Source organism: Pundamilia nyererei, unplaced genomic scaffold (assembly GCF_000239375.1).
Source record: "Pundamilia nyererei isolate P.nyererei 1_Seehausen unplaced genomic scaffold, PunNye1.0 scaffold00094, whole genome shotgun sequence".
NCBI classification, from domain to species: Eukaryota; Metazoa; Chordata; class Actinopteri; order Cichliformes; family Cichlidae; genus Pundamilia; species Pundamilia nyererei.
The window spans coordinates 2,063,485-2,084,363 of NW_005187495.1; the positions used below are offsets into that span (position 1 = coordinate 2,063,485).

At 40.9% G+C, this 20,879-nt stretch overlaps 2 protein-coding genes across 14 annotated transcripts in view; one reads left to right on the top strand and one right to left on the bottom strand.

The window, feature by feature from the left end:
• The window catches only part of zranb3 (zinc finger, RAN-binding domain containing 3), a 120,103-nt gene extending 103,446 nt beyond the window's left edge, over window positions 1-16,657 (bottom strand). For 2 of the 6 annotated variants that reach the window (XM_005739866.1, XM_005739862.1), the window contains exons 1-2: window positions 14,274-14,371; window positions 12,579-12,777 (exon numbers count right to left, since the gene is read on the bottom strand). In XM_005739866.1, coding sequence (XP_005739923.1) covers window positions 12,579-12,724 — 146 coding nt within the window. In that variant the 5' untranslated portion in view covers window positions 12,725-12,777; window positions 14,274-14,371. Of the gene's footprint in view, window positions 1-12,578; window positions 12,778-13,901; window positions 13,948-14,273; window positions 14,372-14,835; window positions 15,041-16,600 lie in introns of those variants that run through there. The other 4 variants (XM_005739865.1, XM_005739863.1, XM_013912602.1 and 1 more) reach the window with 4 other exon arrangements.
• Window positions 14,600-20,879, top strand: part of r3hdm1 (R3H domain containing 1) — a 51,196-nt gene continuing 44,916 nt past the window's right edge. For 4 of the 8 annotated variants that reach the window (XM_013912603.1, XM_013912608.1, XM_013912607.1 and 1 more), the window contains exon 1: window positions 14,601-14,732. The gene's annotated coding sequence lies outside the window, so the exon portion shown is untranslated. Of the gene's footprint in view, window positions 14,743-18,939; window positions 19,121-20,879 lie in introns of those variants that run through there. The other 4 variants (XM_013912606.1, XM_013912610.1, XM_013912605.1 and 1 more) reach the window with 3 other exon arrangements.

Sequence of the window (20,879 nt, forward strand, 5' to 3'; positions counted from 1 at the left end):
CACCTAACGTGGCTCTCTCATATGACATTGTTTAGCAACCGAACTATGTTATGGATTAACAGATATATCTGCCAAATACCTGTAATCGGTCATTATTACCCCTGATGTGGTTAGCTGGGATTAGTTGATATTTACTGTCACATCAATTCTGATGACTAAATGGAAAAAATAATGAATTGAAGAGTTAGTAAGTAGATTTTATTTATTTAGGACATTTGTAAAATCCTAAAATTCAAATGACACACATTCACATTACATACATAAATATCAAAGAAACAACCTATTGCAGAGATCAGCAAAAAAAAAAGGTCGTAAAGAAAGTCGCAGCTGAGGTTTGTCTGAGGTCACTTGGGAGGTCATCCCAGAGTCTTGGTGCAACACCAGCAAAGGCACGACTCTCTTTTGAAATAATCTTTGACCATCTGGTGGGGAAGAGTGATGGGGAAGCAGACTTCAACGATCTCCAGGGAGTGTAACACAAGATCATTTAAGGCTTTAAACACAAACAGCGCTGCTTTATGCTCCATCCTGTAATGCACGGGAAGCCGATGCAAGGCTGTCAATGCTGGAGTAATGTGAGCTCTCTTTTTTGTCCCAGTCAATTATCTTACTAAGGCTCTTTGAATTATAAGTTAGCTAGAGATGACTAACTCTAGTACACAGTGCGTTACAGTAGTCCAGTCTAGGTGTACTAAAAGATTGCATAGCCTTTGACAACTCTGTCGACAGCATTTATTAGTTTGTCAAGTTTCAAATTTGTGTCAAAGAAAAAATGCTGCTGAAAACGGTATAGAGTACTGAGTATTTCCTAGTTTAAATTCAGGTATTGTGACAACTTTTTCTGGAAGTATTTTGCATTTAGGACAAACGACGTTAACCGAGAAGAAATCACATGCAATGAGTTCTGCAGACTTACTCAACTGACTGAAAACACACCACAAACTGATGATTCGTGTGTGAAGGCCAAGAAAAGCGATGACTGCCAACATTAATTGTCCAACGACTCACACAGCCATAAAAGCGAGCCAGCGCACGTCAGCGCACCCATCCAGCTCACAAACACGCGCCGAAATCACCAACGCAATCACCAGAACGCATCTCCGCTAAAACACAGCGAGTAATGAAGGCTTTGGGAAAATAGTCAGTAAGAAAGACTTTTAGGAGATGCACTCAGGCCATCACAGTGTAAAGAATAATAGTGACAAATAATTGTGATAATCACGTTGATCATAACTGTGCAGCCCTGCTTACTATCTAGTCTTCCATTCATGCCGCACATTGTAAGGTACAATGAGAGCGCGACTCAAGTTGTCGCTGTGGAAAAAGTGCAACTAGATCAACCTCTGGTTCTCCCTGCCCAGTGGGTTTGGGCCCATTGTCGTGACCTTGCCTATTCATAAATGCTTCCAACATCATGTCAGAGCAAACAGTGCGACGGAGCGGCTCTGAATGCCTCAGACACCGTCTCTCATTATTCTTTCTCCTCCTCCCTCTCTTCCTCTCCCCATCTCCGCCCCATTTCTCTCTTTCAGCTGAGGAACATGATTAATGTGCACCTTGCCACTGGTGGTTTTTCTAATTGCCAGCACACCGGCCCAGTCAGCGCAATGCACACACACACACACACACACACAGTGTCACACCAAGCGTCTGTGAAAAATGCACACAATAGACATGCAAAAATACACACCAGACACACACACGAACAAAAAGAAGCGAACACATATATGGATACAGTATATGTGCTCGCGCATCCAGCCGCCCACACACACACACACACACACACACACAGGAGAGGGAGTGCAGCTGGGGCAGGTGCTTGCCATTTCTCAACACATTAATCATCCTCCTTTAAATAACCTGAGTGTCGTCTTGACGGTTTGAGACTGCGAGCATGCTGCAGTGCTGTTGCCTGACGACGGCACGCTCTCCGTCACAGCACCTTTCTAATGTTATCTCTGAAACCCACAAGCCCCAAAGTGTCAGGAAACGGGCTCCGGCGCCTCCCAAGCTGGCAGTGATGATTTGATGACTTTGACCTCTGCGCGGTGAGGCACGGTGCGGGCTCGGCGTGTAACCCCAATCTTCCAAAGCCCCGTTAAGGCTCTCTTCTGAGGACTGGACCTGTGCTGCTCTCTGGTCAGTGGAGAAAACTGCTCACGAGGTTAGACGCTGGATAAAAGGCTGACTTAAAGGGTGCTTCAGAATGGGCTCACTCTGATTGCGCACACAGTTACGGGCTCATAGTGCAGTCTTGCTCTATAGTGTGAATCAAAACAAAGCAGGAAATGTTGAAGCAGGTTCTCACATGTTTTGATAGCATCTATGCCTTGAAAAAGGATATTATAAACCTTAGTTAAACAAAGAATGTTCAGCTTTTGCTCCTGGCTTTTTTGTGCTCACAAAAAACTGTCAGAAAGCCCTTTTAGTTCTCTTCTTTCCCCACAAGGGAGAAAAATCTAATTACAAAAAAACAAAGCTAGTGTTTCCCAAAGTAATCATAATGTTTTGCTGTTTTTATTGTAGATTTTTAATATCACTACACCTCTGCTGAACTATGGTTTTTATATTCTGTTTTCAGCCACTTCCAGAAAGAAAGGAAGAAGCAGCAGACAGAAAAATAATCACATTTAAAACAGCAATGACCTCTAAAGATGCCGTTCTGCAGGAGCTCTGATTACAGATAATAGTTTCTGTTCATCATATAAAAGGACTGAAAGAATACTGTGCAGCATTTGAGAAGAAATAACACGATTTTCTTGTTGAAATTGAAAGGTTGCTCATTTCCGGATGTCCAGAGGTTTTGCTGCTACATTCTTATTATTGAGGATGTAAGAATCCTGCACGGCAGAAAAAGCCTCCTTCTGCTAACCAGACTCAAAGTGAGGGTCTGACCTTTGGCCGGGCAGTCACCCCCACCACCGCAATCAAATGACCTCGGTCCTCTTTTATTGAGTGATGAAAGAAATCTTAGTTTCATCCATGATTCAGGTTTAAAATGCCATAAACAAATCAGCTCAGTTATCAGTACTGGCATTTTCCATTTCAGATAACTTGCACAATTACCGTCATCAAAAGTATAGTCAGTCGGCCATTTTTAGCCTGAAGTTGTTCAAAAACGCAGCAGCCAAACTTTCTTGCTGCTACCAAGAAGCGAGCCCATGGCTGTGCTGTACTGGCAGTTTTGTCTTTGCTTTTAAAACACGACACGAGCTGTCGCCAGGACCAAACTGGATGGAGCATTTTCATTCCTCGGCCCTAAACTGTTGAACAGTTTGGGATCCGCAATTAGACTTTTCACTCTCTTGATGTTTTTTAAACCTCTGTTCTTCTCCTCAGTCTCCTAATGATCGTCATGGAGCCGTTCCTGACTCTGTATATTGTGCTCATTTCAATAAACACCTTTCTCCTTATTTATAGTGTTTTAAATCACATGTGTCTAATCTCACTGTAAATCCCTTTGGTTAGAGCAGCTGTTGCTTTTAAACGCACGCTATAAATAAAAGACTTGATTTCATAACTGCTAGCTAAAGTTAGCCAACTTTCATCTGCTGACTCTTTAATGTTTACATATGTGCTATGGCCGATGCTAGCTTTTGCCACACATTTACATTCTCTTCATTTCAGGACAAAATATCACAGCTGAATGATGTTCACAAACTGATATCGGGTCATGTGAAGTCAGATGCTGCTTTTGGGTTTGAAAGTTAAACTATGGACATATTCAAACTTGGTGAACATGGTCACAGGTGAATCTGTGCAACTTAATTTCATTAACTTTTATTAAGATGTACTCGATTTTATAACTTTGCACTTTGCAACTGCCAGTCTCTTGCCACACATTAAATATAATATGTTCCTTTTATGGTCTGTAGGTGTAGGCGTGCTCTTACATTATGAACTTCATTTTTTTTTTGTTATGTTTAATCATAATCTTTTTCTTCTCCTGAGTCTATTACATTACATAAAGTATATGAATGCACTGTAAGTTTGGCCATAACAACGCATTTATTCTTAAAACCTTATCAAATGATTAAGTGAACGTATTGTTTATGTTTCAATGTGTTAAGTGTTTCTCAAAAAAAATAAAAGTATTTTCTCAAATACACAAATTGAACCCAGCAGGCTGGAACATTTATTTACGATGTGCCACCTCCGCACTTTGTTTCTATAAAAACCTCTTTACATCCTGGATGGATACGGTCCAAACAATAGAAAGTTACCTATTAAGGCGACAGGTTACTAATGGTGGGTGAAATTTTTCATGCTGTTTAATGAAATGCATCCCCTGCTGCTTTCACAAAACAAAATCTATCCTATTATATTGATAAAAAAAATTATAGCAAATTTCATGCCTTATTAGGAAGAAATGGAATTTAGAGCACCTTAGGAAGCAAATATGAAAACTAGTTTTTTATTTATAAGGGAGATACAGGACCCAGTCACTCCCTTTAGATTACTGCTAAGACGTGTCAAAAAACAGTCTAATTAATAAATTGCTGCGTCATATTATGGCAAATGCAAAGCTTGATCCATACTAGAAAACAAAAGTAAGTATGATGAACTGCGAAGGCATTCAGGAGACAAAAGGTTGTGATGTTTAAATGATGTTTGCTTTGCTGCGTCACCATGCCTGTCTGAATGACAAAGGAACTGCTGCAGCGCTACTTTAAACTTTGAAACTTTTTTATTCAGTTTCATTTATGTAACACTAAATCACATCAGCAGCTACCTCAAGGTGCTTTATACTGTAAATTAAAGACCCTACAATAATACAGAGAAAACCTCCTCTATCAGACAACCCACTATGAGCAAGCATTTAGTGACAGTGGGAATGAAAAACTCCCTTTGAACAGGAAGAAATTTGTTGTCATTTGCTGCCCTTGCTAGTAGCAGTAGCGGTCTGGACTTTCCTTTGCCTCCAGAGCCTCAATCTCTTTCCTCAGAGATCCTGGCCCATGGTGACATGATCACACAGCTGCTGCAGATTTGTCAGCTTTGTCCTTTTCCTTCAAATCCATTGCTGAATTGAGATTTGGTAATTGTGGAGGCCATTTGAGTACAATGAACTTATCATCATGTTCGACAAAGCAGTTCAAAATGATCTGAGCTTTGTGACATGGCACCTGGAAGCAGCCATCATGGATACACCAATAGTGGTCGTTTTCCATTACGCTACAACAAAGCAGGATGTCGAAACGACGGTATACCTGCTGCTCAGTGTATGACTTTCTCTCAGACTTGGGGACTATGGTGTTGTTTTTTGTGTAGCCATTTCCCTTGTTGGCAGGTTTCAAAAGTGGCAGTGCCGATATTTGCAAAGCAGATGCTCCCACGACTCATTGAGTGACGGCACTGACTACCCAATTATGGCATGCAGTCTGTTGACGTCACATTTTCAGATCACCTCAGATGGAATCCTAGGTACCTTAAAAGTACCAGGTACTTCCTCCTAATGGAAAAGCCTAAAAACCATGTTGAGCCATGCCAACCCAAGAAGGTACTAGTGGAAAAGGGTTAGGTGGTTGTAAAGGGATGGACATGGTCACCAACAATTCTCGGGTAGGCGGTGTCACTTAAGCATGTCAGTTGTTTTCAATGGGCCCAAAGAGCGCCAAGAAAATATCCCCCACACCACCACCTGAACCAGCACTACAACAAAGGATGGATTCACTGCACATGTCCAAACCATCTCTGACTTTATCCCCAAACCACTCAACCCGAGTTATCCGACTGCTCTCTTGCTGCCTCCTAACACACCTTCCCCCTCTTCAGCCAATAGTAGCAGTGGAGGCAGTTATTTTTAACCTGGGCCCAGACTGTTCCAACATACAGATCTGATTCTTTATCACCTGTATGTTTGATTTGGCAAAGCCTTAACCCCGAATGCCCTTCCTGACACAACTCTCCCCATTTATCTGGGCTTGGGACCAACACTAGAAGTACACTAGCTTGTATCCCCTGTGGCTGGGTTACACTGACCCCTGACATCAACAAGTGTTTTTCACCTGGGGAATTGGTGCTCACTGGGTTTTTCCTCTCCTTCAGACCATTCTACAGAAACCCTAGTAAAACATTTTGTCATCATCTGAAAAACTGCCATTCTACATTCAAAGACATTTAAATGACCTTTCTTCCCTATTCTGATGCTGGGTTTGAACTTCAACAAATTCTCTACCATGTCAACATGTTACCAGGCTGATTAGATATTTGAATACTACGCAGCCTACATAAGTTGCCGAAACCATTACCAGCATTTATTCTTATGCTGGTGTGCTGAGGAAACAATGGCACCTGACGACATCGATGTCAGAGTTAACTGAAGTTTCATTTCTAGGATGATGCAGAAAGGTTTTGCAGTTACAGCGTACCAGTGGCACAGACTTACTGTATAAATCTATTTCTATGTGCCAAACAAAATGTCCAAATGAAAGTATCAAAGAGCCTGTGAAAGGGCCTGAATGGGAGGTTGTGTTTAGGTAGGTGTTTGATGAAAAATGGTGTAGTTATTAAGTCAAGTTTCTAAAAAATAAACTCTTAATAAGTAGATTCAAATAAGATAAAATACACTGTTGCTGATTTAGTTGTGGGGTTTAAAGTTTCAGAGAAATGCTCTCTATGAATGATATCCATCGAGCACCAAGCCTCATTAGGCCAAATGATTTTATGAAAGCACTCTGTGTACAGTCTTTATATTAGGAATAGTTATTACGGTTCTGTAAATATGGTTTAAACTCATGCACCTACATTTATTCAGAGAACAAAACTCTATATGTGGGCCATTACAGGGAGAAAGAATACAGCATTGACCTCCTCTGGCATCAGCACAGCATTTCTTATTCAATAAAAGCAGAGGCAGTTCCTTACAATAATATTTAGGACAAATTAGAGCAGGTTAGACTGCAGCACATGGCTGGTTTCAAGCTACGGTCAACACCTTTCATCACCTTAATGAAAGCGACCAGGAGGTCTTAATGGATGCACTTTAACTCAAATTAATGCTGTTGTTTTTTTCACTACCTGGCCCACTCAGAGCAGTATTTTACGTGTACGCTTCTTTAAAATAGCCGAGTCTATACAAATGTCAGCACTTAAATGGCAAACTTCTGCCCAACTTTCTAAACAATACAATCAACCACATCTCATGGGTTTTTATTGTCATACGGTACCGCAACTTTCCCACATTATCCCCCATCTAGCTCCATAAAATTCACTCACCCTCCTACACAGGCCGATACAGCCGACTCCATAAGTATTTGAATTGCAACAACATTTGATGTTTTGCTTCGGTACTCTTGATGCTCTGGATGTGAAAAGAGACAATGACTATGAGATTTAAAGGAAAAATCCGCCCACGTATCCTCCTACGCTGTTAGACATCCAACATCAATCTATGATGTTCAGTGCATTTCAGGAGGTATTTTATAATGAAGGGTTGCCATTTATTCTTCGTCTGTCAGCCTGCCTTGTCTAGTTGCATTTCAGGTAGTGATTTCCTACATTTACCAGAACTGTTATACCCCTTCCTAAAGATCTAGCAAGTCAGCTGCTGCATTATTGCATTCTGGTCTATTCATGTTAGTAGGTAGAAATATTATTTCCGCCTTTTTCACTGTGATATTCAGTTGAATATTAGTATTCATTTCAGTCTCTTTCCAAGGAAACTGAATGAAGAAATGAAGAACAGCAGGGTGGCTCTAATAGGGAGAGAATGATCAAGGTTTCTGCCAATAGCAATTGCATTTTAGCTTGTGGTCTCTGTCTATGCTCTCAAAGTAAGATTTTAACCTCTTAGCCTCTTTTGATGTCTACTGTTGCAAATATAGCATGTCCGTAACTGAGAACCGTAACAAGATGGACCAAGCCCATTAAAATTTGCATTTCTCCATGTACTCAATATCTAAAAGCAATAATCTGCACTTAAAAAGAAATTTAAAAAAAAACAACAACAAACAAGCATTCAGCTAGCTAGCCATCATAAAAAAGCATAATAGGCATTTTCATTAGCTTTTTTTTAAAAAAAAAAGAAAAAGAAAGAAAAAGAAAAACACTAATAGTTAGACCCAGTGTCATGCAGTGATGGAGAATCTCCAAAATAAAGGTCCATTCATGGAAGCCAAACAGTCAAACAAACACAGTTTTAGATCAGCTTTATAAGCTTTAGCTTAGCTTCATTAGCTAGCCAAAAAAAACGAACAACTAAAAAACACAGTAGGAACCAGCTAACTACACTAAATGGACAAAGGTACTGGTACATTACACATGTAATGCATGCTTTCAAAACTGTACGTAAAGGCAGACTGTGTGGCTGGATGCATGATTTTATACAAATGTAGTGTGTTCGAACAGTTTTGTCCACGTAGCGTAGCTTACTACCTAAAGTAACTGAACATCAAGGCTCAGGCACATTTTCTGGTTGATTATTTCTGCTTTTAACTTTAAATACACATAACAACAGAAAAAAATCATGTTAACTTTATGTGAATAAAGCTCAACAGCTGCGTCTGTTAAATCTGTGGCTATTACTTTCATTCCTCAAAAAAATCCAAAACGGTGTGGTGTGCTGACTGGCTTGGAATACATCTGTTAAAAAACCCTGATAAAAAAAAACAAAAATCAAACTATTGCTGGAAGCCAAGCTTTTAATAATCAACTGATGGTATTAGACTTTGGCAAATACCTGCAGCTCTGTCCTAATATTTACCAGATATGGAGAGTTTATCCTACATCAGCTCCAATCTGTTTCAAGTTAGGATTTTCTATATACAGCAGTTGATATTTTCTCATCTGAGTTTAGTGTGGAAAGATGATACAAATAATTATGCCAATCAAATACAGAGTTTTTTTCAGTATATCTTAATATTTAATTTTAAAAAGTGTTAATGTCTCCTTTCTTGGCATGCATTACATTCATGTGAAAAAAGTGTAGACACAAACAGAATCTAAATGGAGTTCCAATGTTATTGTTTAAAAAGATTACTCAAAGACTCAAAAGCAGATTTGCCAATTTTATATTCATATTTTTGTTTAATATTTATTACCACCACACCAAACCTGACATGCCTGTTATGTGTTAAGTAATGAAAATGATCTTAATCACAAAAAAATTACAGCCTCCCGCTACCTGTAGTCTCTTCTGCTAATACCATTTGTGCTAGTCTCCAGAGAGAAACGGTGCCTGCGCTGCTCTTCCCGCCACACTGATGCCAATTGACTGAGGTAGCTGTCCGCACGGTGCAATGAGAGCCAATTGACTCCTGACCCAACGTGTAACAAAGCACTGCCTCCCAGTGTTCCTGAATCAATATGGCCGCGCTGCATCAAAGCAGAGCCCCTCAGATTGGCTCCTCCTGCGCTGACCTTCCCGAGAACCCACATGTATATCGACTGGTCAGGGAGGAGGAAACGGGCAAGTCCCGGTCGGTTCCTACAGTTAATGCTCCATGCATACAAACAGTTGGGGGCAACTCAGAAGCTTTTTGTGGATACCCATTTTCATAGCTACAGTCTTACAGTCTTCTGAACATCTGGATTTAGAATATATTCTTCTTGACATACTTTTTACATTTTGTAGCGTGGTAAGAAATCTCCGTTCTCACTGCACTAAAGTGGAGCTGAACCGTCTACTTTAAAACTCCATTAGGGAAATTATCGGTGCAAAGACACCATCCTATTTGACTAAATCACACACTGATGCTATAGTGGAAGATGTGTTATACTGCAGAGCTTCTCTGTATGCTCAAATGAACATCCCCATCATCATCATCGTCATCATCATCATCATCAGGAAGTGAAAAATCAAAGCACCAATGACAAACAGAACCTTTGAAGTGCTAGGAGCTTATCTTCCAGCACAGCATCACAGACTGAATGTTGTGCAAAAGATAATCAACTTTATGCACTCGATTAGCATTACCTTGCAGGACTTATGGATATTCAGGGGAAGCTTATTCACATTTAACGCCAAGACCACTGACTATCCTTAAGCCAGATCTTGCATATACATAAGCCATACCATCACAGGAGTGCCACATTTTCTTCCTGTGTGTGCATGCACATCACATATTGACAAAAACTCACCGATTTCACACTCTTAAAAAGATTACTCCGCAGCCCTACACATGCCCAGAAACTCTACAAGGTCTCTTAAAAGAGGCCAAATAAAACTTCTGTTTGTGCCTTTTTACAAATGATAAGTTGAACTCATAAGCAGTAAAACACACCATTTCTTAACTGCTGCCTCGGCCTTGGGGAAGTGCACAGGTATAACTGCACACGCTGTACATTGTTGTTATTGTTGTTCTTATAATCCCACTGCTGAGGTCTGAGCAATAAATCAAATTTTATTTTCCATCACCAGTTTGGATTCGAGTAATGAATAAAACAAAATGAAATTGAGATTAAAACCAATTATTATTCTTTATTTCTTTAGCAATGATGTGTTTTCTTGTTTTGTGCGTTGTTGTAAATCCACCCCACTTCTCTCCTTTACTGAGGTGCTCTTTTGCCCCACACTAAAAGCACAGATTCAATCACTGTGTAGTTCAGACTGGGCCATGATAACAGCGGTCAGCGTGGTTTATCTAGAGAAAGTAAAAGTCAGCCTTGCATGCCATTGCCCTGGCCATGACTACATGTTTTAAGACTAATGTAAGGAAAGTCTTTGTATGACTTCTGTCTTCTAGGTGGTCAAGGGGACAAGCTTTAGGATCCAACAACAAAACCAATACAAACACAAGTACCCCGCATCACAGTTTATTCCATGTATTTTTCACATAGCTACAACACGTGGTCAGTAAAGCTCTGCATAGCATCTACGGGCTACCATGTTGGGACCTTCATGTGCAGGTTTCTTAAGAGACACCTTCACTGTCAAAAACGCCCCCAAGTCTTGGCTTAGTGCTCGACCGGACGGCCCTGTGCCTTCCACTGCATCAACCTTATTTTTTTACATTTATTTACTTGGTTTGCATTCAAAATAAATCCCAAAGTTCATGGAAATCCACTGTTAAGAAGGTAAAAATGTTCAAGTTCAATAACGTGTGATGCTTCGAAAGCCAATCTAGAATCATGTAAATTACCAGTAATCTCAAGACTGACCATAGCTGTCTTTATTTGCCAAAGTAAACACTCTAAAGTACTTAATACCAGGTCATATGTCATTCAATAGGATTCCTCATTGGTAGCCGTTTCACTTGCTTGCCAGGAAATTGCTCCCTTCACATTATCAGCAGTTATTTTGCCCTTAGCTGCAGAATGATATTTACATCCCGTAGCCTCAGGTCGGCAGCTCACTCTGAATCATTTCAAGTGTGGATGCAGCTTAAAGCCCAGAAGTTTGAAGTATGACAAGCAGCGAAAAGTAAAAAAAACAAACAAACAAAAACAAAACAGGAATAACAATTTGACATCTCAGTTTAGGTAAAAATGGACCAAATGGGAGTAGATCCTAATTTCCAGGTGGCCAACCCTTTCATCTAAGTTTGATGAAACCAGGCTTGGATTGGAACTACTTGGTAATGGACTAGTTTGGTAACACCCATTCACTCACATTCACACATTCCTAAGTGCTTTTATTCCAACACCGAGGGGCAACTAGGGGTTCAGTGTTATGCCCAACGATACTGTGACATGCAGACTGTAGCAGCCAGAGTTCAAACCATGAACCTTCCAATGAGACAGAGATAGAAAGATAGATGACCTGCTCTACCGATACCTCAGTACATGTTTTTCTTTGTTCAGTTTGAAGCATATAAAAATATCCCACAAGCAACATTTTTCATTTTCTTTCGCAACATGCAGTTGAAAATAGCCGTGTGAGTCATAGAACTCATGCATATACGCTTTACACTTCCTCTGCTGGTGCTCAACAGAGTTAATTGATAAAATAGGTCTGGCTGTGGAGGCGTCCAAAGACAGATCTTTAGCCAAGGGATGAAAAAAAGCACATCTACATGTCAAAATATTCTGGATAACTAATGAAATTGATGCTTATCTGTGTTGCAGCAATCCACCTAGACACAATAAATCGACCTGGCCTAGCAGGCTGGGCACTAAATAAAAACATTACAGTTTATTTTTGTGCACTGAGGAGGAGTAACTGTGCTGTCCTTTGTAACAGTGAGTCTTTTCTAAAAAGAACATTTTATGAATTTTGAAATTGTTACATAATGAAGAAAGCTGAAAGAATATCACATGAACTGACCAGGCACTAGACATAGTGTACAGTTTATGATTATAACAAAGAAAAAGAAAATCAGCTAATCGGTGTAGATTCAGTGCATTAAAATCCAAGAGAACTAGCATGTTTGATCCACTACTGTCGACCACTGTCCCCTTTAAGGTGCAGCTAGTCTCCTCCCATATGCTTACACAACACATCTGACTTGAAAACATCTTCACAGAAATCAAATCAATACTTGCAGAGGTGGAGTGTAATGTCGAAAACAGAGCGGTACTCCTCTGTTCTCTGTAGGTCTACATTCATTGACGACTATCTTTAGTAGCTATTATTGATTTGCAAGATGTAAATTTCATTTTAAAATGACTGGACTGTTGCCGGGGGTGTCACCACTCACCGTCCGCTCCTCGATAAAGCAAACTCCACTCCCTCCCTTTGGAAAGGCATCAGGCGGTGCAGGAGCTTGTGAGGAAGGCCTGACAGTTGCTCCGACCATCTTGTATCACAGCAAGAGGCCTGTAGGCCATTATCATCCATTTCCATTAGCAAGTCCTCATCAGTTTCTCAGTACTTGCTCAGTCGGCTCCAATTTGAATCTGGAGGACAAAACAAAACAAAACAAAAATAATTGTTAAACCAAAATGTACATGGATTAGCATCTATTGCACAACAGATTTAGTTTAGCACCCTGACTGCTGATTTTGTAGTAATGGTGAGTAACTTTCCCCTGCAGTCTTGGTAGCATTGACAGGAATATCATTATTAAATGCTGGATGATGAAGCACGGTGATAGTAAAAGTTGCCTATCTCAGCCACCTCCAGTCACAACACAACAACACCTCCTCTGTGTTGCCTCATCATTCGGGTCAGTCCTGGAAGTGTCTGCTGCCATATGTAATCACAGCCACCGAGACAGGCACACCAGCGACCCAACAAAACTATGACTGTGGCTAAGAAGAACTACTAAGCACAGAAAGTTGGCACTACCTGCGCTTAAGAGCAGAAGGAAAGTCTATCATTCATGTCTATTGGTATGTAGCTGGTTGGTATCACATGAAAGGAATGACCACTGTGCAACTGAGTGTGCAAATGAAAAGTGAAAAAACTTTTCATTTCATACCATGAGGGTATTTTGGGCCAAATATTCAGATTCTTTTGTGCAAATATTTAAAAAAGAAAGAAAGAATACTCTGGAAACAGGCCTGGAAGACATATCAAACAAAAAGACAAGTTAGGGGCTGAGGCCTGCCAAAGTAGCAGCCAAACACTCCATGTACCGGTGGGCAGATCCATCCAAGTACTGATAGCTTCAATGCCAATGCGGGTATCAGTATTGGATCAATAGCGCGATCGGATCGGTACTTTGTTCCCAAGTCCAGTATGTAGCCCACTGAATTGTGTTAAATAAATCATAATAATTATAATAAATTATAAATAAATCAATGAAAAATGTGTTAACCTTTTTGTGTGTTACATGTATTTTTACAGCCTATAGCACATGTAAACAACAGAATCAATCAGAATCCTGTAGTGGTTATTAAAATGTGTTCAGAATTTGGCAAATTGAGGATGATTCAGCTCATAAATCATGACATACTGCTCCCCTACATAAGCTGCCTTTATAGGTTAAAGGTATTAGTATAGGTATCAGCAATATTGGCCAAGTATTTACTTGGTATCGTATCGGCACCAGAACGCAGCACTAGCGCACAGCACTAACCCCGTTAAAAACTTCAGCGAGTCTGTAGCATCCTTAGCTAGAGCTAGTAGAGGACACAGGAAGTTGTGATACTGCCTATAGAAATAAAAGCACCACCTAATTAGTAACATTAGTTACACTCCTCGCTGCTCTGCTGCTTCCTAGCTATTCTGTAACTAGATATTGTTATTAAGCTTTTATGTTTACCGTGTTCACATATAACCACATGCTTCTATTACAAGCACCCATTTATTGCTATCCTGTAATGAACTCAAGAGAAATTTAGTCACATGGCAGAAGTGTTAGCAAAAAAACCCAAAACAATACAAAAAGAATTAAATAAATACATGAACGGTATTTTCGGTTGATTTATATATGTAAGGTTTCTCCTACCTAGTGATAGTGCGCAATGACGCGAAGCAATAAAACAGCAGACTGAACTAAAAGGCCAGGATGGTTTCGCGGCAAATTCAAGGTACACTCGGTTTATATCACCCGGCATCCGCTACACTTAAGTACCGGTGACTATCCCGTGTAACTTCCTAGCACTTATTTAATTAAATCGCAACTCGACTGACGGTGTGAAAAACACATATTTGTTTGGGGATGTGTGAAGGAAAATGACGAAACTGTCTGAGAAACTGCTTGTCTGATTCCTGGCACAAGTTAATTAAAACAACAACAACAACCACCACTAAACGTGACATATTTTCAACACCCTGCGTGTCGAGCGTGAGGAGCTGACGCAGTCAGCCTGCTGCTGGACGCTGCCTCTTCACTCTGCCACAAACACTAGCTACTTCACCCTCGGTGGAGACAACAGCGCCTGTTCACCGATTGTAAACCGAAGCGGTAAGGCAACGTAAGATATTTGCAGTATCCTGTCCTGCATTTACTGGTTTGCGACAAATAATGTTAAGTGGGTAGTTGTAATCATGCAACACGGACTAGTTACCAGTAAGCACCTCTCTTTGCTGGAGTGAGAACGCTCAGGTCGCCGGTGTTTGGCCGTTCTCAAGCGTTAGCAAGTCACGGTGCCAGGTAAGAGTCGTTAGCTTAGCCCCGACAGGATTCAACGCCAAATGTAGCTCCGTTTGCTCCCGTGCTCCTCGGCTAAAGCACACACCTCGTAACCAGAAACCACATCTGAACTGTAAGCAGACACACTTCAATTCGGCGTTCGTCCACAAAACCAAACAGCCGTTGTTAAATTACAGGGTATTATTCAATAACTTTTAGGCCTGCTTCGACTGTGTCTGTCCTAGTAATCTGCCGCAATGGGTAGTTGACTGACGCTGTTAACCAGTTGAATAAATTAAGCTTTAATTGAATTGTTGAACTGCTTGGCTGGATATTTCGTTGGCCGAATTTTAGTCCCAATAATTTTTTTTACCAGAGCAAAACGTTTCATTCTGTCTGGGGTTTGTAGGTTTGCCGATACAAAGGTAACATTAAATTACCAGGTTTGTAATGGAGCTCGGTGTGACAAAGTCGATGTTGCAAAACTGATTGTTTGGCTGAATCTGATTAAATCAGAGTAATCAATTAGCAGAGTAAATGCGTTTGTTTTGAATTGATTCTTCCAACCTTCCTCTGTGCTTTGACTCGTGTCTTGGTTTATAGGCTGGGAGCAGAGAAAAACAACTCCCGTTATTATTAGTGAATTACACATATGGTTGAGCGGTTTAGCTAGAGATAACCTTGGAGTCTAACAAAAAGGATCTAAAAAGGTTGATTTTGTATTCAAATAAGAGTTCATTCATGTAATTTGGTAGTGTAACTCTTGATTCAAAGTCTGAATATGACTAATGATAATGAATGAACGCACTGAAGTAAAGCAGTTTAGTAAAGCTCTATTATTCTTGTAAGAGGACAGTACATCCTGATTTGAACTTGTAAAAGGCAACCAATCAGACATCCAATAACCCAGTTTGGTAGTTGCTTAATAAGTAAGCTATAACCATAATAATTCAGATGCACACAGTTATCGCTTCATTGACTTAAAGAGACAGAAATGGCCATAAAAGCCTCCAAGTTGCCACCAATGAGGCTGAGCGTCATGATAGTATCATTTTCATTACAGTACCAGTGGAGCCTGGTGGGCAGAGAGTGGATGCTGGTTCAGTCCCTGCGGCTGCTGTTTCCCAGAGTGGAGATGTTGTGCTGTGCAGCAACGTGCTCCATATTGTATCACATTAACATTCCCTTATGCTGAATTATTACCATAATTGATTTGGAGATCTTTCAGCTGGTTTTTGCTGTGCTAGAGCGATAGATTTAAGACGTTTTTACCGGCTTGGTGAGTGCACACATTAAGATCACCGCTCAGATTCTCTCTTATGACTGCCTGCGTTCCCCTCCGAGGCTTAAAATAAATGCTAATAATTGTTTGCCAAAACAGTTTCACCCGCCGGCTGCTCAGGCCACAGCAGCCCACTGCTCTGTTGACCATTCATTACGCAGGTTTAGGCCATATTCGGAGCTGATGACATTATCCGATATTGAGGTTGAGGTTGCCGTGTAATAGCTTTCACCAAAGATGTGGCCCCGATGACTAAATAATTCATCGCCTTCCAGGGAAGGTGGAAAAAAAACCTCTCATTCCTATAATATTTGGCTTGAGCCATTAAATAATTCATCCCCTCGATCCATAAATTGTTTGTTCAATTGGTGACCTTTTCATGGGATTAAGAAAGCACAATAATAAATTCTTCAGAGACCTGGCATAACGAATGGTACAATTATGAGGCAGGATTGGATCGGATCGTTTGTCGCAGCCTGCTGTTGGTTGCTAAGTGACAGCAGGAACTTTTCCGCCCACTGTGTTTGCTCCTAAAAGTCTGAGTGACTGAAAGGACAAAAACAATCACATTATGGCAGTCTAGACTTCGGCTGCGCATAGGACCTGTTTGTGACTTCCCGTGTCTTTGACAGCCTGTCAGTCACTTAGTGATGAAAGTGTCTCATGAAGTAGATTATATTCACCATGCAGCTATTAGCATCCCCTCTTCTTTGCATGTACAGAGGACAGAAGAACTTTCTTTACTTAATAAAATAAACAAAGCAGATGGAGGAGGCCCTAATTGTTTTTCCTGTTAACCCCTCAGAAGTTATGAAAGGCAGGCTCAAAATGGAAGCTCTTAAGGGCGATTTGTAATCATGCACAGCCTGAATTCTACCTTCACAACTCTTATGTTCTAGATCCAAAGATTTATGGTTTTCTACTGCAATAATTTTCTGTCTTATTTGCAACAATATTGTATTTAATTGTTAAATTTGGTATTTTCTTTGTATATTTTTATCACTATTTCACCGTTATATAACATCCCTAACTGGAATAGGTGGCACTCGCAGGGATCATTTTGTGCCAAAGAATAGTCATGTGAGGCGTGAATCGCCCCTTTTTATGTCACAGACCCTAAAGCAAAGAGCCCGGTTTAGTAAAAGAAATTTGATAACAACTGTTTGATAACCGTTATCTCTCACAGGGGTTTTCGGTTTTGTCAAACCAGCTAACGCAAAGGAAACCTGGCTGGGCGTACTATAAACTTACTTCATAGTATACCCCTCAGGTAAAGCTAGCAAGTCACAAGTCTGCCACAATTATGTGCTGTCCTTTGAAAGCAGTTTGTGATTGGTGGGGGCAGGCGTCTTTGATGAATATGGAGTTACATTTTTGCTTAAAATGTTGCATCTCTAATATTGCCTGAATATCGGTATCCTTTTGACTGATACCAGCTACTGATATGTCACCTCTATTTTGGGCAGGTTTAAAAACACACAAAAAATTGGACAAATTGTTTGTCTAAACATTGTATCAGCTCTCAATTTCACATCACTTCATCTCTACTGTGTAACTCTCCTGTTACACTGTACAGTATCAGTTTTGCACTGGCAAAGTGATAAAAACTTGTGTGATGAGACGAAGAGCTTTTTAAACAGGTTAGTTACTAGACCTAGTTTACACAAAAATCTTTGTTTCCCCACACATAGAGCGTGAAATACATTCCAACAACAAACAATTCAAAAGAAAAAATATTGGTTATAGGCTGTATTGTCATGTTAATACATCGGTATTGGCACAGAAATTGACTTTTTATTTATTTATTTATTTTGCTTTTCTGCCAAGTAGTTTTCCCTTTTTGTCTCTGCACCGTACATCATCTATTTGCTGGTGAAATTTTTTTTAAAAAGCAATGACAAAGGTTTTCAAACACATCATTATTTTTTTTGATATGAAAATAAATCCAAAACCTAAATATATGAACTGAAAAAAAATCAGTATCTGCCCAGAATGTGACAATCAGTGAACCCCTAATTCACCAATTATGCATTTATTATGTTGTTGTTTTTAAACGAAATGTCTTATTGCAGCACATTTCCTTTCAGTTGCAGTAACAGGAGGTATTTCAGGTGTTGTCTATCTCTGAGTCAGTGGGATTAGCTGTAGCCTTGATTTTTTTTTTTTTTTCGTGCGAAAAGCAGGGTGCCAGCTTGAATGGGAAGGTAGCCCAGTGAACAGCTCGGCCTCTCAGCGGCCAGCGCCTCCCCATCGTCTCTCCACCTGCTCTTTGAGCACCTAGCTGGCTGCAGAACCGTCGCTCCTGTCTCCTATCTTCTCCTCCTCCCCTGTTTGCCGCCTCTCTCTCCTTTCTCTTTCCTCTGAGCACCTTTCTTTGTGTTTTCTCTATCTCCCGCCCTCCTGTTTTCTCCTCTTCCTCTCTGTCTCCTTCCATCTATCCCATGTCCCTAGCTGCCCTTTTTCCTCCTCATCATCCTCCTTCCCCCGCCTCTATCCTAAAGTAGCTAATGAAGAGCCCCATTTAGCCGGTGACTTTGGTTCAGTCCGCTCTGTAGTGCCGGCCGGCCTCGGCCGCCGTGACTGGTTGTTGAGGCTCTGACATCACACAGGGGCCAGCTGTTGATTTGGCGCTGTCTCCAAGGCTGGCTGGCTTGATGGGTTGTGGCAGGTAGACTTGCGCTCTCCGCCTCTCTCTCTCTCTCTCTCTCTCTCTCTGTGTGACACCCACACCCCTCGTCCTCTCCCTTTACACTCTCCTTTTACACTCTCCTCTCCCTGTCTTCCACCCTCACTCAGTGGAGCGAGCGTACAGGAGGCAGCTGCCGAGGAGCGAGCTGGGAGGCAACTCCAGCCTCCTCTCCAGCAAATTGTGCCTCCTGTACAATGGAAACTAAGCGGTCGCATAGCAGAAAGGATGGAGAGCAGAGCTGCCAGGCAGGTACGTCCTGCAGCACTTTGACAGTGAGCAGACACGACTTGGGTACAGTTAGTATTACTTGTTCTGTTCCTGCGCTTTTTGAACAATTTCTTCATGTACTTTTTGAGTAAGGTTGATTTTCCTCTATACATTTCCTTTTGTTCTGCTTTTTTAAAAATGTCTTCTGCATCAGCTTTTCTGCCTCTCTTCTGTCATTGCAAGGCATCCAGTCAGTAAGCAAGCGTGGGGTCTTTCTTCCTTTAGCTTGTTAAACTAAGCACAACACGAGCTGCGCTGTGCCGTCAGCGGCGTGTTACTCGCTGAAGCTCGAGCTCGAGCATTTCCAAATCTCCTGGCTGGTTTGCTCAGCTCCGCTTCTGCTTTTCATTACGAGGATAATTAACAGAGATCAGCCAATAAGAAGCTTCGCTCCGCACTGTTTTTTTTTGTTTAATGTTTTTTTTTTTTAGCCAACCATCGTCCTCTTGTTTCCCTCGTTTCCTCCTTGTTTGTTCTGCAGGTGTTCTCTTACAAATTGACTTTTAATGACTCTCACAGACTTTTTGAGTGCTTCCTGTCCCATAAGGCTCCATAGATTAAAACTGCCAGGCTTGCATGTTAGTTTTCTTTGTTTACTGTTTTTAGTACTAATTGCTTAGATTGATATTCCCTGGAAGCTCTCCTATGGGATAGGTAATGGATTACCTCCATGCTCCACTGTGGATTTAATTTATTAATGCTGGCTGGCTGCACCTCTGCTGTGCCGCGCTGCCTTTTGCGACCTGGAGGCAGAGCGAGCAGCGCAATTAGAGTCTCATTTGTGCCTGTTTATTTATTTATTTCTGTTAATTCACTCTCGGCTATTACGAGCACTTCCTTAAACTGACACAGCCTCAGTCGTCGCAAAATCAAGGCGAGCAGTGTTATGAAAGTGATATAATTTCATCGGTTTTCCCCTGATCGTTCTGCGGTCCAATTATATAGCTCCCCTGTCAGTGCTTCTCTTTGCTTTGCAATTAGCAGAAATGTGTAGAAAATGGGAGATTAGTTACTCAGTTAAGCAAAACAGCAAAATCAATTTTATTGTAGCTCCATGAATGTGAGCCAGCATTAGTAGCCTAATTAACTGTTTATTTGATGCCTGGTTTTATTAGACAGGGTCCATGTCATGCTTTAAATGTTTTTTGTGTGTGTTTAAGTTGGCACAACAAAGGGAAATTTTGGCATCCCCCTGCAAAGTGGGAAGAAATCAGCTAAACATAGGTGGTCATTTTTATTTGGACAGCGAGCAGGTGACGGCGCGGTATCTTTGTAACTGTCTGAATAGAGCTCTGGTTACTGTTTTACATCTCTGTTGTTGTTTTTTCTGTGTGTGCAATATTTGCAAAAGCTCTTCAGCAGTGATTAACTTATTTTTCAATGCGGCAGAATGCCTGAAGACGCTACTTGCTCCTTTCCTTCTTTTTTTAAAAAAATGTTTAAAAAAATAAAATAAAATAAATTATTGTTTTTGAAATGCTGAGAAATCACTGGCAGATTTTCTTTGAAGCTTCTGAAGGTGATAGCTCGCTGTGTTCCGCCCCTTCTTCCTCCCCCGTTCTCTACCGAGAATAGAGCCGGGGGATAGAGTAGCAGATAGAGGGAGGGAATGAGGGTCCTTCACCTTCAGTTGAGGTGGTTTATAGGCGAGACAAGAGCCCTGATCCACAGAGTGCAGAACAGAGCACAGCGGAGGTGTGGAAAGGAAAGGTCAGCCTTTGCAAAAAACAGAGAGGCTGCG